General features: G+C 40.3%; 1 protein-coding gene across 1 annotated transcript in view; it reads left to right on the forward strand.

The window, feature by feature from the left end:
* cfap74 (cilia and flagella associated protein 74) overlaps nt 1-21757 on the forward strand; it is a 153080-nt gene that overhangs the window by 27744 nt on the left and 103579 nt on the right. The window contains exons 12-14 of the mRNA XM_060931648.1: nt 4808-4969; nt 5088-5206; nt 20384-20450. Of these exons, the coding sequence (XP_060787631.1) occupies nt 4808-4969; nt 5088-5206; nt 20384-20450 (348 nt within the window). The remainder of the gene's footprint in view (nt 1-4807; nt 4970-5087; nt 5207-20383; nt 20451-21757) is intronic.

Below are 21757 nucleotides of genomic sequence, written 5' to 3' on the forward strand. Positions count from 1 at the left end.
ACTGGACTATTGTAATGTACTTTACACTGGCATTTGTGAATCATCTCTTGCACGTTTACAGCTAGTCCAAAACGCAGCAGCCAGGCTACTTACTGGAGCCAGGAAAAGAGATCACATCACACCCATATTGGCGGACCTACATTGGCTCTCTGTGAAGTTTAGAATCCAGTACAAAGTAGCATTGACAGTTTTTAAAGCATTACATGGACGTGCTCCAACATATATAGTGGACATGTTAAGTCCATATGTCCCTTTACGGTCACTGAGATCTGCATCCCAGGGACAGCTGATGGTCCCACGTGTACGGCTTTCCATGAAACGGGACAGGGCCTTTAGTGTCTATGCCCCACGTCTCTGGAATAGTCTACCACAGGAACTGAGATCTGCATCTGAGGTGTCAGTGTTTAAAACTTCTCTCAAAACACACCTGTTTAGACTTGCCTTCAATGACCTTTGAAATTGTGGGATTCTGGGATGGAGACCCTATTACTGTATGTATTGTTGTATTGCTGTGCTGTTGTTTCTTTCCTGTCTTGTTTGCTCTGTCTCATCTGTCAGTACTGGTACCTGTATATTCTGTATATTTTGTATTTATTTCTTTTAATTTATTTTATTTTATTTTATTTTTCTTATTATTTTACTGTGAAGCACTTTGGTTTTAAATGTGCTATACAAATAAATTACTTACTTACTTACTTATCAGAACCGAGAACCGATGAAATCGGCTACGAAGTGCCCCCACACACACGTTTACGATTTGCAAGCGATTTAATCGGCCCGACAAAATCGTAAGCGAATCGGGAAGGTGTGCGGCGGGCTTAACCGTTCGGGTTCCTGAAGGACTGAGTCAGCATAACTACAGACCTGAGGAACACAACATACCCTGAAGGTGTTCTGAGTCGATGCAGGTTTTTAAAAAATAAATTTCTAAGATTTGTTTTGCGATATTTGATTAACAGTTTCATCTGAATACAGATCTGTTTCTCTGATCAGCATAGATCAAACGCAAAAGGTACTACAAATCACCAAGAAATTTCCTTTAAATGTCCAATAAAAACATTATTAGAACACAAAGTTACTTCCTCTGTCTAAGTCTGTTACTAATGCAATAGGTGGAAACTGGATATGGCTGATGTATCCAACATGTTAATGCTGCTTAAAGGACTTTCCTGAACTTTAACCCCTTAAACTCCCTGAACTGGTTGACTTCATTCTTATAACTACAGTGGTGCTTGAAAGTTTGTGAACCCTTTAGAATTTTCTATATTTCTGCATTTATATGACCTAAAACATCATCAGATTTTCACACAAGTCCTAAAAGTAGATAAAGAGAACCCAGTTAAACAAATGAGACAAAAATATTATACTTGGTCATTTATTTACTGAGGAAAATGATCCAATATTACATATCTGTGAGTGGCAAAAGTATGTGAACCTCTAGGATTAGCAGTTAATTTGAAGGTGAAATTAGAGTCAGGTGTTTTCAATCAATGGGATGACAATCAGGTGTGAGTGGGCGCCCTGTTTTATTTAAAGAACAGGGATCTATCAAAGTCTGATCTTCACAACACATGTTTGTGGAAGTGTATCATGGCACGAATAAAGGAGATTTCTGAGGACCTCAGAAAAAGCGTTGTTGATGCTCATCAGGCTGGAAAAGGTTACAAAACCATCTCTAAAGAGTTTGGACTCCACCAATCCACAGTCAGACAGATTGTGTACAAATGGAGGAAATTCAAGACCATTGTTACCCTCCCCAGGAGTGGTCGACCAACAAAGATCACTCCAAGAGCAAGGCATGTAATAGTCGGCGAGGTCACAAAGGACCCCAGGGTAACTTCTAAGCAACTGAAGACCTCTCTCACATTGGCTAATGTTAATGTTCATGAGTCCACCATCAGGAGAACACTGAACAACAATGGTGTGCATGGCAGGGTTGCAAGGAGAAAGCCACTGCTCTCCAAAAAGAACATTGCTGCTCATCTGCAGTTTGCTAAAGATAACGTGGACAAGCCAGAAGGCTATTGGAAAAAAATTTTTTTGGACGAATGAATGAATGAATGAATGAATTTATTTATTTATTTCGAACATGTATAAAAATGTATGTAACTATTTGTACATACAAAAGAAAGAAAATGAAAAACAGTGACAAAAAAAGAATAAATAAAATAAAGAGTTAACCAAAATATGAGACCAAAAAATGAGACCAAAATAGAACTTTTTGGTTTAAATGAGAATAATTATGTTTGGAGAAAGGAAAACACTGCATTCCAGCATAAGAATCTTATCCCGTCTGTGAAACATGGTGGTGGTAGTATCATGGTTTGGGCCTGTTTTGCTGCATCTGGGCCAGGACGGCTTGCCATCATTGATGGAACAATGAATTCTGAATTACACCAGCAAATTCTAAAGGAAAATGTCAGGACATCTGTCCATGAACTGAATCTCAAGAGAAGGTAGGTCATGCAGCAAGACAACGACCCTAAGCACACAAGTCGTTCTACCAAAGAATGGTTAAAGAAGAATAAAGTTAATGTTTTGGAATGGCCAAGTCAAAGTCCTGACCTTAATCCAATCGAAACGTTGTGGAAGGACCTGAAGCGAGCAGTTCATGTGAGGAAACCCACCAACATCCCAGAGTTGAAGCTGTTCTGTATGGAGGAACGGGCTAAAATTCCTCCAAGCCGGTGTGCAGGACTGATCAACGGTTACCGGAAACGTTTAGTTGCAGCTATTGCTGCACAAGGGGGTCACACCAGATACTGAAAGCAAAGGTTCACATACTTTTGCCACTCACAGAAATGTAATATTGGATCATTTTCCTCAATAAATAAATGACCAAGTATAATATTTTTGTCTCATTCGTTTAACTGGGTTCTCTTTATGTACTTTTAGGACTTGTGTGAAAATCTGATGATGTTTTAGGTCATATTTATGCAGAAATATAGAAAATTCTAAAGGGTTCACAAACTTTCAAGCACCACTGTACATACCTTTCCTTCCTGATTAATTCATAAATAACTGAATTTATAAGTTTGAAGTTTAGATTTTTCCATTGTTTGCAACAAAACTTCAAAAATACTTTAATTTTTCTTGTATACCAGTATATAGCATACTGCAAAACTAAGCTGACACTATAAAAGTTACTTTTTTTCCAAAATACAAAACAAACAAAAAAAACCTTGGGCCTTTATTTATCACACGTACACTCAAGCACAAACTTAAGCACAGTGAAATTCCTCCTCTACATTTAACCCATCTGAAGCAGTGACATGCGCGCACACACAAGTGAACAGTGAGCACACACACATATCCAGAGCAGTGGGCAGCTATGCTACAGCAGTTGGGGGATTTAGGCGCCTTGCTCAAGAGCACGTCAGCCCAACTTTTCAGGCCATGGCTGCCCCATGTTAACCTAACCACATGTCTTTGAACTGTGGGGGAAACCAGAACACCTGGAGGAAACCCATACAAACCATGCAGACTCCACACAGAAAGGCCCCTGTTGGCCACTGGGCTCAAACCCAGAACCTGCCGCTGTGAGGCAACAGTGCTAACCACTACACCACTGTGCCGCCCCAATACAAGGTCGAAACAAGGAACCATTCAGGGGTGGGTTTCCTAAAAGATCAGCGTTAAATGGTAGAGCGAGCATCACAATGAACACTCCCTCTCCTAGTTAAGATGTTCTTAGTGTTAAGAGGCTTTTGGGAAACCCATCCCAGAACAGAACACTGGGGACAATGAAAATCATTAGGGCTGGGACATTAGCGCGTTAATTTCGATTAATTAATCACACAAATATCAATGCGTTAAAAAAAATAACGCATTTTAATCGCACACGATAACAGACACGTCCTTCTGCATTAGAGCAGTGGAGAGTGGCATTACGTCTGATGGTGTACACAGCCTTCTGGAAACTCAGAAGAAGTCGTTTGGGATTTTACCTGTGGGGGCAGCACTAATGCGTGACGGAATACAGCCGGACGGAAACAGAAAAAGAACAGGAGAAGAAGAACGCCGGTTTTCAAAAGACGCTGGTTTTTGGAAGGAGAGATGGAAGAAGTACAAGAAGCGGATGAGAACGTTTTAGTTGGCCCCATGCAGGCGATTCATTTCGATTAATTAATTTCAAAGGCTCTAATTAATTAGATTAAAATTTTTAATCGCGTCCCACCCCTAAAAATCATACGCCAAAAGATGCAAAATATTATCATCAAAGAACCACTTCTAAAATATTAGAATCAAAGAATTATAAATCTCTCATTCTCATTCTGTAACATGAAAGCACTTCCTCTCTGAACTGCGATTTTGCACATCCGTGGTCATGTCATGCATCTTCATTCTGTGAACTTTATTGCACATTCCGGCTCACCGTACAGCTTGGCTATTTATTTAACCTGCTGCACATGTCATCTTCATCCTGTGACCTCTCTTTGCACATTCCAGGATATCCTGTACAGCTTGGATTTCAAAACAACCCACGCACATACTCCTTAAATATGTCTATTTTTCAAATAATTATATTTTATAATGATTATAGTTTAGATTCCTGCTTATTTTTTAAATTTGATTTATATTACTACTTTTTTGTTTATTTTTAAATTCTTTTATCTTAACTGTTCAAGCACCAACCACCAAAGCAAATCCCTTGTATGTGAGAACGGTCTTGGCAATAAACTCGATTAGGATTCCGATTCCAATTCTAATTCTTTTCCTAGTGGTAGATGAGTTATTAATGATTCCAGTGTCGGTTTAAACTGTATATTCAAATATTCCGTTTCAAATATATTTTTAATGTTTTCAGATAATGTCACATGAAGACATTTGTCTCAAAACATCTCTGTCGAGGTCCATGAAGACGGGCCCAGACAAAACCCTGATTTCCAAAGGAACCAAGAAAACTACAAGTGGCAAAAAGCTGAAACGTTCACCATTTGTCAGCAAACCAGAAACACTCTTATTTAAGGTAGATGTGCTTCTAATTTTGACTTTCTCAGATGTAGTATTGTAAGTAATTGCACTATTTCTTATTTGAAATCTCGCATGTGTGCCATGCATTAATATATCACTATGCTGTTTTGCAGGATTTTGAACTTGAGAAGACATATAAGAGAAAAGTAGTGCTTACAAATGTCTCTAGTGTCACAAGTCACTGCAGATTTGTGGGAGTTTCACAGAACCTCATGGATTTCATATCTATAAGGTGAGAACAACACTGAGCAAAATGTGACAAACTGATAAACACAGTAGGGCAGGATAACAGCGCAGGTAGTGAGAGATTTGTAAATATCTTTCTATTAATAGGCATATCAGGTGAAAATTCAATCCAAATTGCTTGAAACTTGTCGCATTGAATTCGGATATGAATGCTGAACGACATACTTTTTACAGAATTAAAAAGTCTTTATCCGTTCTTGAGATATTACAAAACAAAGATTGGAAAAAAAACACTTAATTTTTAGAAAACTGATGTAATATTATGTATTAGGTTATTTACTTACTTAGGCCCTTAGCTCCTCCTGGGGCATAGGCCATCGACGATCTCCCTCCTCCATCTCATCCTGTCTTGGGCTAGCCTCTCAATATGTTCCAGGTGTGGCCCCAGCCAGTGTTGCCAGATACTGCTGACGTTTTCCAGCCCAAAATATGTTCAAAACCTGCGAAAATGTACTTAAAACCGCCCAATCTGGCAACACTGGCCCCAGCTCTTCATCACAGCCTCAACATCACGCCTCCGGGTGTTTTTGGGGCGTCCTCTTTTCCGCCTGCCCTGGGGATTCCATTTTAAAGCTTGCCTTGTAACACTGTCTGGATGTTTCCTCAAGGTGTGGCCAATCCATCCCCATTTACGCCGACTGATTTGTATTTGAACGGGTTCCTGACCTGATTGTTCCCAAAGATCTTTGTTACTCTGTCTGTCCATCTTATCTTCAGAATTCTTCTCAAACAGTTGTTAATTAAGGTTTGTAGCTTGTTGCTAGGCATCTTTGTAGTTCTCCATGTCTCCGATCCGTACAAGAGGACGCTTTTCACATTGGAGTTGAAGATCTCGAGCTCCACACTTTCTTTAACAAGTTAAAAACCACTCGTGCCTTGTTGATCCTGACTCTGATATCTTCGTCAGTTCCTCCATTCACACTAACTGTGATGTATAAAAAACTATTATGCAAATTAGTATTGATTATGCTAGTTAGGTAAATCGGTACACTCTTCTTTTTATTGTGTCACAATAAAACAACAATTTTCATCTTTTAAAGTTGTAGGCATGTTGTGTAAATCAAATTGGTGCGAACCCCCCAAAATCCATCTTAATTCCAGCTTGTAATGCAACAAAACAGGACAAACACCAAGGGGGATGAATACTTTTGCAAGACACTGCAAATAGGATGCATTAACCCATGCCAATGAACTGGATTTTTGTGACTAGCACATTTCTTGTGTATATGCTCCTTCAAATGAAGGATTTCATTCCTATCCTGCTTGAAAACTGAGGCCAAATGTCCAGTTATTTTTTAAAATTATTTCCAAATACATCATTTAATACGGGGGCGGTGCGGTGGTGTAGCGGTTAGCGCTGTCGCCTCACAGCAAGAAGGTCCGGGTTCGAGCCCCGTGGCCGGCGAGGGCCTTTCTGTGCGGAGTTTGCATGTTCTCCCTGTGTCCGCGTGGGTTTCCTCCGGGTGCTCCGGTTTCCCCCACAGTCCAAAGACATGCAGGTTAGGTTAACTGGTGACTCTAAATTGACCGTAGGTGTGAATGTGAGTGTGGATGGTTGTCTGCGTCTATGTGTCAGCCCTGTGATGACCTGGCAACTTGTCCAGGGTGTACCCCGCCTTTCGCCCATAGTCAGCTGGGATAGGCTCCAGCTTGCCTGCGACCCTGTAGAAGGATAAAGCGGCTAGAGATAATGAGATGAGATGAGATTTGAACGTGAGAAGTACATATGATTAGGTCTCCTCCCTAAATATTCAACCCATGGTACTGTATGTACTGTATGTCATTAGAAATAAATACGAACACCACAATGTATGACCGTGAGATGATGATCATGATAGGATTGGATGAGACAATGTCAAGCCAAACAGCTACAAATAGAGACTGCAGAACTGAAATGAAATGCTTGCACTGCTGAAGTTTATCATTAATGTACAGGATTCGTACCCCGCTGTCAGGTTCAATATCTGTGGAAGCAAAACCAATCTGTGGAAGTGAGCAGCAGTAGTAAGACTCTGCTCTGTTTGCCATATGTCCATGCCTCCTTTGACGCCCCCGGAAATTCTAAAAACGGCTCTCTTTTCTCTCACTCTTTGTCTCTCTGTCTTTTTCTCTCCCTGTGTGTGTGTTTTTTTTTTTTTTTTTTGCTTTATGCCAGAGCCCCCTTCTCCAGAGTATCAGAATCTCTCTCTCTCTCTCACTCACACATGCGCGCACACACATGCACACACACACACACACACACACACACACACACACACACACACACACACACATGCACACTTATACAGCTTCATGTCTCAGTTCACCAAAAACAGGAAATGGGTTGATGGCACACATACTGCATAAAGCAGTTCATCTATTTTTGTATATTGTGCTGGGGTTTTTTTTTTTTAGCCTTTTCCCCCTACAATCTGCAGATGACAAATGTTTCTCAGCATGCGCACATCACTTCCGATCGCATCCTCACAGCCATATTTCACATGCAACAGATGTCGGATCTGTCAATAAATCATATTTGAAAGCTCAAGAACATATTTTTCTCCCCCCTTCATATTTAGCCCAAAGTCCCTTTTAACATTGTAATAATTGAACAGGTGACATTAAAGGGTATATCATCAGATTACTGACTCCTTAGGCTGCGTGCCAGCTCATTAATTAAGCCTTTTCAGCTGAATTTGTTACCTTGAGCTCGCTTGGGAAAAATTAGGCAGATTGTATCAGCCTGTGTGAGCTAAATTTAACTGTAAGACAGATTGTTGTATGACATGGAATGCTGAAATAAAACAGGCCATGTAAAACCATCAGGAAAAAAAACCCAAGATATATTCAAAGATGTTCGAAGCCTCTGTGAAGGCACTTTTCTAACCAAGTCGTCCTCTCCTGCTGAATTTGGAGATAGAGTTCTGAAATAATTATACTTGATACTCATTCACAACGCCAGTATGCACAAACGGGTGCGAATGTCACTGACGCCAGACTGCAACTGCAGAGCAGAACGATTTTGAAGCTAATGACTCCCAGGCTGGTTAAATCAGGCTGGGGTTTTGCAGAGTGCTCTCAGAGGCTTGAGAATTGGAATTAATATATCTTGAAATGTGTGTTGGGTCTCACTAGTAACTTGTAACAGTAAACATTTCAATAACTTCGCATATCACAATATTTAATTACCAATCCATTGTCAGTTTTAATAGACTTAAATCTATTTTAGATCTTTTTGTAGTCAGTGCACTGAGAAACATTGCTGTCTCAGAGCACCAGGGTTTGAGCCTCAGCTCTGTGGAGTTTCGCATGTTCTCCCCATCTCTGCTGGGTCTCTGGTTTCCTCCCACCTCCCAAAAACATGCCAGTAGGTGAATTGGATATGCTAAATTGCCCCCAAGTGTGAATGACTGTGTAAATGTATGTGTGCATGGACCGGCATCCCTTCCAGGGTGTATTCTCAGCTTGCTTTCAGTGTTCTCAGGATAGGCTCCTGAAGCAGTTATGGAAGATGAATGAACGTTTTAGTTTTAGACTCATCTCCGTTACACATTTTCAGTATTCATTCCTAAATGGATGTGCATCAGATTAACCTACCAGTAGGCATATCAGACACTCACTGGCCGTGCATGCAGATGATCATCTAAGTTTCCAAATCGGTCATTGCTTAACCCTTGAATGTTTTCTATCGTGATTTTTAAGTCACGGGAAAGCGGTCAGGCTCTCGCTCTCTTCTGATGGTTTCCAACTGGATTACTCATCAGATAACCCCTATAGGGATGTTCTCTCGCTCTCACTGTTTCTGATGAAGTATTCCGCAAAATTTTCCATCAGGTAGTTTTGATGTTATAATTTGCAGGAGAATTTGAAGTGAGTTTTCATAGCTTTACCTACTTATTTTTTTCAGATCAAACTGATTCATTTAAATAGCTATTTTAGAATATAACTTGAGCTGTTTTGATGAAAAATAGAGATCTTAGTGGTCAATATGATATTTTTAAAAACCGGAAGTCAGAAACGCGAGTGTCAATTTCAGTTCAATTAATCATTGAATTGTTTATTGAATGTGGCTCACACAGTTTTTTCGAGGTTAGCCTCGAAAGCTGTGAATATTAATCAAAATAATAATTTATATTCTTCAATATAAACACTAGTAGGCCCTACGATTGAGAAATACAAAGGCCTACAGAGCACAAAAAGGGTATTAGAAATAATATTTTATTACTTTTTTATTTTGATAGAGAATGGTAGATGTGAATGACATTCAATGCTTATTTATGCATATTGTAGAATTAACGTTTTCTCCTTCTTTGTGATGCATAAATGAATTAAGATCAGTTATATTGCGTGAATAAAGTCATTTGGTGCGGCACGGTGGTGTAGTGGTTAGCGCTGTCGCCTCACAGCAAGAAGGTCCGGGTTCGAGCCCCGTGGCCGGCGAGGGCCTTTCTGTGCGGAGTTTGCATGTTCTCCCCGTGTCCGCGTGGGTTTCCTCCGGGTGCTCCGGTTTCCCCCACAGTCCAAAGACATGCAGGTTAGGTTAACTGGTGACTCTAAATTGACCGTAGGTGTGAATGTGAGTGTGAATGGTTGTCTGTGTCTATGTGTCAGCCCTGTGATGACCTGGCGACTTGTCCAGGGTGTACCCCGTCTTTCGCCCGTAGTCAGCTGGGATAGGCTCCAGCTTGCCTGCGACCCTGTAGAACAGGATAAGCGGCTACAGATAATGGATGGAAGTTATTTGGTGAAATTTTGAAGAGAGTGTACTGATTTTAACGTTTTTTAAAACCTAATTACCATTATTAATGTTAATTAAATACTAATTTACATAATTGTTTTTTACTAATTTTTTAAATTTTGTATTCAGGATACAAACATCTACGTGCCTGCCAATTTCCATGTAAATAGCTTGAAAAATAAAAAGTTATTAAAAGCATATACACAACCATGGCATCACTTTGTTTATAAACGCCTTGAGACCTCAAGAATGGCACAGGAATAGTTTTAAGCGTCAACAATAAATCTAATATAGTAATTTTTACAATTAGTGATTCATATAGGTAGCAGTCCGAGTGAATGACCTTGACGTCCGTGACGTCACCGCAGGAAGTCTATCGGTCTCATTGCCATTTCCGCTATACTAAAACACAGAGCTGACTGAAACTCCGATCCTCCATTTTGAGCTAATTTATCGCCATGCCACGTAGATGTGTTGCTGGCGGTGCAGCAACACTACAGAAGGTGGATTTACGTTGCATTCGTGGCTCAAGAATGTTCAAACTGCAAAGATTTGGACGTGTTTTGCGAGAAGTTCACGGGCATATTGGGCGCCTATGAAGTTGTCTCTCCTCTGCTCTGCACATTTTACCAAAGACTTGTACGAGACCTCTGATCTGTTGAGGAGCGTTGGCTATAAGCCCGTATTGAAAGAGGGTGCAGTACCAACAATTAAAGGAAAATAAAACTATAAGAAAAGGAAAGTAAGTTCAGTTGCACCAGTTCTCCCGGAGCGTGAGCCTAAGGTTGTTGCTAAAACCCGGGATGGAACAGAACGTGACATATCGCTCAGGCAGTGACCTCCCCACGGTTGTTGCTAAAACCGGTGACGTCCCGGGTTTTAGTAATTGCCTGAGCCGAGCAGTAATGGCGGAGTACTCCGTATGGAGAAAACGGACAATGAGAGGACCAGCCGTCTGACTTCTCTCCTGGATATACTTGCCTCAGCAGCAATATCTCGCCTTTACATGGAAGAAGCGAATGAACGAACAACTGAAAGTCAGATTGTTTCAAAACAGTTGGCCACAAGATTGGCTTTCAAGAAGCGAGAACACAGACGGGTAAGCTCTGACTCTCATGTGGATACAAAACAACAAAAACATTCGTTGTTTACCTGCATTTAGATTAATACATGTAAGTTGTATTGCGTGTTTAAGTTACTGGTATAAGATTTAATTTGCTTCAGAATGTAATTGTCTCAGTTCATCTGATTATTTAATTAGCCTTTTACGTTTTATCAGTGAAAACGCATGCATGTACATGTATGTTGCATAAGTTATAACACCCATCCTGTTTTAATGAGAGTCAACCCACAATCAATGAAGTCAAATCAGTCTGAGTTGAGCAAGTCGGTAACGGGATTTCTTACTTTCACCATAAATTATTATTTATATGTCTTTTGGTCTATAGCTGTCAAAGATCTCGGCCTTAAAACCGGTTCCTGCTGTGACGTCACGCACTCAGGGCTGGCTGGTTCAGCGGGGCAGCTCCAATGCCAACTTTGTGGTCGATTTTAACTCTCAAAAATATATATATTTTTTATTCCCATTTACGCAGCATACAAGAGTCAAGGGTGGAGATACTATCCACTCAGAAATGTATTTAAAAATAAAGGTTCTGCGTAGGGCGGCACAGTGGTGTAGTGGTTAGCGCTGTCGCCTCACAGCAAGAAGGTCCGGGTTCGAGCCCCGTGGCCAGCGAGGGCCTTTCTGTGCGGCGTGTGCATGTTCTCCCCGTGTCCGCGTGGGTTTCCTCCGGGTGCTCCGGTTTCCCCCACAGTCCAAAGACATGCAGGTTAGGTTAACTGGTGACTCTAAATTGACCGTAGGTGTGAATGTGAGTGTGAATGGTTGTCTGTGTCTATGTGTCAGCCCTGTGATGACCTGGCGACTTGTCCAGGGTGTACCCCGCCTTTCGCCCGTAGTCAGCTGGGATAGGCTCCAGCTTGCCTGCGACCCTGTAGAAGGATAAAGCGGCTAGAGATAATGAGATGAGATGAGGTTCTGCGTATCTCCTTTAAGAAAAAACATTTGATCTCATTCGTTAATGAGGCCCATTTTGGACCATGTTATCCGAATACAGAATATTACATGAGTTTTCTAAAAATAAAGCCTTTTTTTTCAGTCTTTGATTTGTAATATCTCAAGAATGGATAAACATATTTTCATTCTGTAAAAAGTATGTTGTTCAGCATTCAGTTCCGAATTCAGTGCGACCAGTTTCAAGCAAATTGGATTGAATTTTCACCTGATATGCTGACTACCAGTATTCACAATCCAGTGACTTGCTGCATTAGGGCATTTTGTGGAATTGTCTTTTGTCTTATTTTTAATCTACTTGCATAAAAATAGATGGGTAAACTCTGAGAGGTCAAAAACAACAAGAACCGGAACATATGTAGAGTTGTTTGTGCACTTGTAAGCTGTTTAACTGCTGTAATATTGACAGGCAAGGGTGAGATAAGTTCGTGACTGGGAGACTGAGGTGCCTACGCTCATGTAACAGTGTGAAGAGTGCTAACACTGCTTCAGGAAATAGTCAGAAGAGTGAGAAAAAAAAGAGTGAAAGGAATAGATTAAATCAACGCAGGATTTGGGAAAACCTGGTACCAGCAGAAACGGCTTTTATGATTCTGGATATCAGCCAATTATTTCTCAGCCATCCAAGTACTTTGCTTTTCGCTGCTGTTTGTTTTTAATGCTATATTGACAGTTGCTTTACTTTCTGATGGCTGAGGCTGAGCCAACAGCTACAGGCAAACAAATGCTCTCTCTCGATCCTGCGTCTATTTTTTAACATGAAGACTATCAAAGTGTACATCACTGAGACTATTCTTTGTTCCATGCAACGAAGTCTATTGTAACAACCAGCCATTAAACGTACATTTCCCCAAACGCGCTCTCATTGTTGAAAGAATAAAAACCAAACAAAAGAGGGATTACATTTATTCAGTTGAAAAGAGAGATTCTGGCTTGGCTTGAGCAGCTGACACAAGTATTGCAAATCATTTCTAAATGGCTTGAGTTGTCTCATTTAACTTTTTTAACGTTAAGAAAACAGTTTCTCTGGTCTTCTCCATACGCAGCAGGCCTGTAAATGATGTATTTGAGGTACGGGTTAAGAATGAAGTAATTGAAGTAGCAAATGAAGTCAAGTATCTCCGGCATCATTTTGGATAAGAACTTAAAATTTGGTAGTCAGGTTAAGTACATTTGCAAGAATGTCAAACCAAATTTGAACTGCCTTCGCTTTATTAGAAGGGACCTCCCATGTCAAACTGCAAAACTATACATGCACTCAGTGATTTTTTCGCACTTGTCATAATGCATCACGTCATGGTCACAAGCTTCTTCAACTACATTCAAACCTCTTAGTTCAATTTATAAGCAGACAATAAAAGTCATGGACCAGAAACCTATGAGATGGCATCATTGTGATATAAGAAAACATAACCTTTTTAGTTTTGAGAATTTTTGTCATATTAAAAATGGTTTTAAAATGTCTAAACAATCATGTGTCTACCACCGTTTTCCGAATTAGCCACTAGGCGTCAGAGCACTCAGAGGACAATCACACGAGCTCACAGTAGTGGTGATTGTTTCGTCCCAATGTATAAGACCTCTTCCGGTCAGTCTGCTTTCTCCGCTAAGGGGGAAAACTTTAGAACTCCCGACCGATTAATTTAAAACGAGAGACCAATGGTAATATTTTCAATGGAGGACTCAAGAAATGGCTAAAATCTAAACAACAGTGATCACATGAATAGTCCATCACTGGTTTACTGTCTGGTAATGTTGCCTTTGCTCAATAGTTTACACGTGTATTTAATTCTGAATACACAGGGTTTTTTTTTCTGTTCTTTGTAATATTTTATACAACCTCGATTCCAAAAAAGTTGGGACAAAGTACAAATTGTAAATAAAAACGGAATGCAATGATGTGGAAGTTTCAAAATTCCATATTTTATTCAGAATAGAACATAGATGACATATCAAATGTTTAAACTGAGAAAATGTATCATTTAAAGAGAAAAATGAGGTGATTTTAAATTTCATGACGACACCACATCTCAAAAAAGTTGGGACAAGGCCATGTTTCCCACTGTGAGACATCCCCTTTTCTCTTTACAACAGTCTGTAAACGTCTGGGGACTGAGGAGACAATTTGCTCAAGTTTAGGGATAGGAATGTTAACCCATTCTTGTCTAATGTAGGATTCTAGTTGCTCAACTGTCTTAGGTCTTTTTTGTCGTATCTTCCGTTTTATGATGCGCCAAATGTTTTCTATGGGTGAAAGATCTGGACTGCAGGCTGGCCAGTTCAGTACCCGGACCCTTCTTCTACGCAGCCATGATGCTGTAATTGATGCAGTATGTGGTTTGGCATTGTCATGTTGGAAAATGCAAGGTGTTCCCTGAAAGAGACGTCGTCTGGATGGGAGCATATGTTGCTCTAGAACCTGGATATACCTTTCAGCATTGATGGTGTCTTTCCAGATGTGTAAGCTGCCCATGCCATACGCACTAATGCAACCCCATACCATCAGAGATGCAGGCTTCTGAACTGAGCGCTGATAACAACTTGGGTCGTCCTTCTCCTCTTTAGTCCGAATGACACGGCGTCCCTGATTTCCATAAAGAACTTCACATTTTGATTCATCTGACCACAGAACAGTTTTCCACTTTGCCACAGTCCATTTTAAATGAGCCTTGGCCCAGAGAAGACGTCTGCGCTTCTGGATCATGTTTAGATACGGCTTCTTCTTTGAACTATAGAGTTTTAGCTGGCAATGGCGGATGGCACGGTGAATTGTGTTCACAGATAATGTTCTCTGGAAATATTCCTGAGCCCATTTTGTGATTTCCAATACAGAAGCATGCCTGTATGTGATGCAGTGCCGTCTAAGGGCCCGAAGATCATGGGCACCCGGTATGGTTTTCCAGCCTTGACCCTTACGCACAGAGATTCTTCCAGATTCTCTGAATCTTTTGATGATGATATGCACTGTAGATGATGATATGTTCAAACTCTTTGCAATTTTACACTGTCAAACTCCTTTCTGATATTGCTCCACTATTTGTCGGTGCAGAATTAGGGGGATTGGTGATCCTCTTCCCATCTTTACTTCTGAGAGCCGCTGCCACTCCAAGATGCTCTTTTTATACCCAGTCATGTTAATGACCTATTGCCAATTGACCTAATGAGTTGCAATTTGGTCCTCCAGCTGTTCCTTTTTTGTACCTTTAACTTTTCCAGCCTCTTATTGCCCCTGTCCCAACTTTTTTGAGATGTGTTGCTGTCATGAAATTTCAAATGAGCCAATATTTGGCATGAAATTTCAAAATGTCTCACTTTTGACATTTGATATGTTGTCTATGTTCTATTGTGAATACAATATCAGGTTTTGAGATTTGTAAATTATTGCATTCCGTTTTTATTTACAATTTGTACTTTGTCCCAACTTTTTTGGAATCGGGGTTGTATTTTACTGTCTCCTTTTCTTTTACTATTATGTTCTTATTGTTAATATTATTATTGTCATTAATGTTACCATTGTTTATTTTTTTTTTAAAGCCTCCCATGGACAAATGTTGAAAATTATCATGTATAATAACACACTCAAGCAATGCATTTGGTTCATCCAATGTAATGGTGATGTCCAGGTCAAATAAAAGATATGGACACACACACACACAGAGTTGTGGTCAAAAGTTTACATACAGTGACATGAATGTCATCTTGGATATGAATGTCATGGCAATATTTGGGCTTTCAGTAATTTCTTTGAACTGTTCTTTTTCTGTGGCAGAATGACCCACGAATTTGGTGCGCCATTTTTAATTTTCTTTGGGTTTTCTGTAATCAACACGGGTCAAAATTAACAGTGGTGGTTGAAAGTTTGTGAACCCTTTAGAATGTTCTATATTTCTGCATAAATATGACCTAAAACATCATCAGATTTTCACACAAGTCCTAAAAGGTAGATAAAGAGAACCCAGTTAAACAAATGAGACAAAAATATTATACTTGGTCATTTATTTATTGACGAAAATGATGCAAACTGTCACCCTCAGCTGAAAGGAAATTGGTTTGGATGGTCAGGAACAACCTGGGAACCACCATAGCACAGCCCTGCCATGAACTGGAAGCTGATGGATCACTGTCTACAGTTCAGATCACCATGGACTAAGAGGCTGCTATCCAAGAAATAACCCCCTGCTCCAAAATTGACACCTTCAAGTTTGAAGCTGACCACACGGACAAAGAAAAAGCCTTCTGGAGGAAAGCTGTATGGGCCAATGAGACAAAGATTAAGTTGTTTGGCCACAATGACCATCATGTACAGAGGAACACTGTACCTGGTGGTGGTAGGATCATCATGCTCTGGGGCTGTTTTGCTGCCAGTGGAACTGGTTCATTGCACAAACTGGATGGAATAATGATGAAGGAGGTCTATCTCAGAATTCTTCAGCATAAACCATCAGAAACTTGAACACGACATGGGAGTTACAACAGGACAATGAACCCAAACACGTATCAGAGCTGGTTGTGGAGGATAAAGCAGGCTAACATTAAGCTTAAAACAAGTCCTGACTTCAACCCTATTGAAAATATATGGACCGTGCTTATAAGTCGAGTCCATGCCAAGAAAAAAAAAAATTAATTGAACTCGACCAATTCTACCATGAAGAGTCGTGAAATATCCAACCAGAATTCTGCCAGAAGCTTGTTCATGGTAAACAAAAAATGTTTGGTCAAGGTGAATCTTGCAAAGAGACATTTTACTCAAATATTCGGTGTGCTGTATGTACAGTGGTGCTTGAAAGTTTGTGAACCCTTTAGAATTTTCTATATTTCTCCATAAATATGACCTAAAACATCATCAGATTTTTACACAAGTCCTAAAAGTAGATAAAGAGAACCCAGTTAAACAAATGAGACAAAAATATTATACTTGGTCATTTATTTATTGAGGAAAATGATCCAATATTCCATATCTGTGAGTGGCAAAAGTATGTGAACCTTCCCTGTCTGTATCTGGTGTGACCCCCTTGTGCAGCAATAACTGTAACTAAACATTTCCGGTAACTGTTGATCAGTCCTGCACACCAGCTTGGAGGAATTTTAGCCCGTTCCTCCGTACAGAACAGCTTCAACTCTGGGGTGTTGGTGGGTTTCCTCACATGAACTGCTCGCTTCAGGTCCTTCTGCAACATTTCGATTGGATTAAGGTCAGGACTTTGACTTGGCCATTCCAAAACATTAACTTTATTCTTCTTTAACCATTCTTTGGTAGAACGACTTGTGTGCTTAGGGTCGTTGTTTTGCTGCATGACCCACCTTCTTCTGAGATTCAGTTCACGGACAGATGTCCTGACATTTTCCTTTAGAATTCGCTGGTATAATTCAGAATTCATTGTTTCATCAATAATGGCAAGCTGTCCTGGCCCAGATGCAGCAAAACAGGCCCAAACCATGATACTACCACCACCATGTTTCACAGATGGGATAAGGTTCTTATGTTGGAATGCAGTGTTTTCCTTTCTCCAAACAAAACGCTTCTCATTTAAACCAAAAAGTTCTATTTTGGTCTCATCTGTCCACAAAACATTTTTCCAATAGCCTTCTGGTTTGTCCATTTGATCTTTAGCAAACTGCAGACAAGCAACAGTGTTCTTTTTGGAGAGCAGTGGCTTTCTCCTTGCAACCCTGCCATGCACACCATTGTTGTTCAGTGTTCTCCTGATGGTGGACTCATGAACATTAACATTAGCCAATGTGAGTGAGACCTTCAGTTGCTTAGAAGTTACCCTGGGGTCACAGGCGATTGCTCTAAGACAACGAGGGAGGCTCAGCCTCCTCTAAAAATGACGAACATCGTATAGGATGAATTGCGCTAGGCTTATGTTATAGCCGACCTTATAACATTGCTATTTCAGATCCAGAATCATAGAAATATATGTGCTCAACCCACTACAGTGCGAAATCATTCCTCCCCCTCGTGACAGCGCGATGCAGCCCAGCCTCAGTGCACTTCAATGGCATTTGGGAGCTATGCGCTTTTCAATCTCAAAATGCAAGACGATTATTGGACAAATACTGCGAAAACGCCCGCCCACGGAGTCTCACAGACTCCCAGCCTCAGTGGACTTCAATGGCATTTGGGAGCGATGCGCTTTTCAATCTCAAAATGCAAGACGGTTATTGGACAAATACTGAGAAAATGCCCGCTTACGGACTCCAAGCCTCACATGGGAGGGACATGGCAGTTTCCGCGAGGAGACTGGTGATTGGTGAAAGCGGCCGGATATTTTCTTTGATTGACAGCTCGTTTCAAATATAGACAGGCAGCAGTGAATTTCAGTTCAGTCCCATGCGGATTCGCAAGTGCTGTGGTGTATTGTAAGAGATCAGCTTACATTTCGATTTCATTCATTACATACGGTTTCTACCAGCTTTTTTAGTTTGTATATATTTTCATTGTAAATAAAGTGTAAATATAGTGTTGTCAAGTTTGCTATCTTAGTTCCAGAAATTTCGTTTATTTGAGTGACTGAACTTGAACTTGAGGGGGCTAGTCAGCTAGCAAGAAAGCTGCGCACGGATGCCAAGCATTGCTGATTTAATTTTGGCGAAGCCATTTGCCAGTCTTCCTTTCGAGGAAAAAATTTAAATTAAAGAGCAGGGTAGACCAACGCCTCAAATTGACTTGGTGAAAAAGGTAGGGAATAATACTCGTTCCTTTCAGCTCTCCTGGTACGAGAAAGTGAATTGGCTAACAGCAAGTGACCCACATGAACAACAGTAAATAGGCTACTTTAGTAATATGTCATGGATGGACCAAAAATATAGAATCTATTTAAAATGTTTATGCTGAGTATATTATATTGGAATATATATTTTTCTGGATATGAATTAAACATGGCTACAATTTGGAAAACATTTTTAAACAAAAACACAGCCGAGAACATTTCACACTACAGACCTGCATTAAAAGTGAAGGGCTATCAAAATTGTCAATAAAACATTTCTCAGTCAAAATAAGTAAAATATAGGGAAAGTGTCATTGAATGAAATGTGTGGCACCCAGCTCTACTGCTGAGGTTCCTGACAAAGAGCTGCTTTCAATAATGATCAATTTTTAAACAACATGCCACAATTTTAAAAGATAAAATGTTAAAATATACCCCCCCCAACACCACCATCATGTATATTGGACAGTAGGCTAATGGGCCAAAAGAACCTGTTATTTCACAGTTTGTGACCCTGCCAACAATCAGCCAGATCAGAGGCAAGAGTATGGGCAAAATTGATGTTTTTTCTTTTAAAATCTGGAAATATCGTAACCGACCAGCCTCCCCTGTTTGAAAGACTACCAGCCGCCACTGCCTGGGGTCCTTTGTGACCTCGCTGACTATTACACGCCTTGCTCTTGGAGTGATCTTTGTTGGTCGACCACTCCTGGGGAGGGTAACAATGGTCTTGAATTCCCTCCATTTGTACACAATCTGTCTGACTGTGGATTGGTGGAGTCCAAACTCTTTAGAGATGGTTTTGTAACCTTTTCCAGCCTGATGAGCATCAACAACGCTTTTTCTGAGGTCCTCAGAAATCTCCTTTGTTCGTGCCATGATACACTTCCACAAACATGTGTTGTGAAGATCAGACTTTGATAGATCCCTGTTCTTTAGATAAAACAGGGTGCCCACTCACACCTGATTGTCATCCCATTGATTGAAAACACCTGACTCTAATTTCACCTTCAAATTAACTGCTAATCCTAGAGGTTCACATACTTTTGCCACTCACAGATATGTAATATTGGATCATTTTCCTCAATAAATAAATGACCAAGTATAATATTTTTGTCTCATTTGTTTAACTGGGTTCTCTTTATCTACTTTTAGGACTTGTGTGAAAATCTGATGATGTTTTAGGTCATATTTATGCAGAAATATAGAAAATTCTCAAGGGTTCACAAACTTTCAAGCACCACTGTATATTTTTGACCCTGTGTGTATAATTTTGACGCCGTGTTGATTTCAGAAAACTCAAAGAAAATTAAAACTTGTGCACCAAATTCTGGTGGTTTTTTTTTTTTTTTTTAAATTAAAAGATGTATGATGTACAACCTGCCACAGAAAAAGAACAATTCAAAGAAATTACTGAAAACCCAAATGTGGCCATGACATTCATATCCAAGATGTCATTCATGTCACTGTATGTAAACTTCTGACCACAACTGATATGTACAGTATATGACACATTCCTTTAGTTTTATTGTCATTACCAAGTATCCAGTGAAAACTGGCATATAATTATTTGTATGGTTGGTTTATATATGCTTTCATTGTGTAGTTTCTTCACTAATCTAATTCTCATCAAATGATCTAATGTTCTCAATTCAGTTTTCAGCCTCCTGGGCCAGTGTCATCAGGCATGGCATGTGAACTTGAGGCTGTTTTCAAACCTTTGGTAAGTACTTTTATTCCACTTTCCTGCTTTAACGTACAGCTGATCTAGCCAGATTTGGAAAAAGGAGGATTTAAAAAAAAAAAAAAACACACACAGAGCTTACATAAGAATAATTCACAAACCAGATTTCCAGAAGCTTCAGTATATTAAAATGATAGGTTTAAAGGGTATGGTGTGAAAAGGAAACTGGGTTAAAGCACACTGATAACTTTTACAGGAAGCTGCCATTTCAGCTTGCCAAGTGCATTTAAGAGTATCCTCACAGGCTATCACACCAGGGTGAATTGTTCAGGGTTGAAGCCATATATACAGCATATACTGTGTATATGTGAAGGGTCTTCCATACAAAAATACATTCAAGGCACGACTTGAATGCAGCAAGGAACATCTCTGGCAGATTTTCCAGAAAGAACAGATCAGGCATTTTGAACCTTTTATGGGTTTTTAATTTTAATTTTTTTTAACTTCTACTTCTTGAACATTGATTTTAATTATTACTTTTATAGCACAGGTTTCAATTACTGGTCCTGGAGTCTTGCCCTGTCCTGCAAATTTTCATGTTTCCCTAATATAATACCCTGTTTCAACTAAACAGCAAATTAACAGCCCTTCCTCATTTTAAATGGTGTGTTAGAACAGGAAAGCACAAATATCCACAGAACCTGGGATGTTCCAGGACCAGAGTTGGGAAATTAAGTTTGGTAGGACTCACAGGGCACCATGCACACACATTCTCACACTCAGGTCACTCCTAGGGCCAATTTAGAGTAAACATTCCACGTCCTGGTGTCATGGTGAGCACTGTCACCTCACAGTAAGAAGGTTCTGGGTTTGAGCCCAGCAGCTGACGGGGGCCTTTCTGTGCGGAGTTTGCATGTTCTCCCCGTGTCTGCGTGGGTTTCCTCCGGGTGCTCCGGTTTCCCCCACAGTCCAAAGACATGCAGGTTAGGTTCATTGGTGGCTCTGAATTGACCGTAGGTGTGAATGTGAGCGTGAATGGTTGTTTGTCTCTGTGTCAGCCCTGTGATGATCTGGCAACTTGTCCAGGGTGTACCCCGCCTCTCACCTATAGTTAGCTGGGATAGGCTCCAGCTTGCCCGCGACCCTGCACAAGATGAGTGGTTACAGATAATGGATGGATGGATGGATTCCACCTCCTGGTATGTTTATGGGACCATGTGGACACTGGGAGAATGTGTGAAACTCCACGCAAACTGGATTGCACTGTGTCACCTACAATTCACTTTTTGATCATTTAATTCAGTTCAGCTGCATTTTTTTCCGCACCCATGAATACTAAATCAGCC

The sequence above is a fragment of the Neoarius graeffei genome, chromosome 10, assembly GCF_027579695.1.
Source record: "Neoarius graeffei isolate fNeoGra1 chromosome 10, fNeoGra1.pri, whole genome shotgun sequence".
NCBI lineage: Eukaryota > Metazoa > Chordata > Actinopteri > Siluriformes > Ariidae > Neoarius > Neoarius graeffei.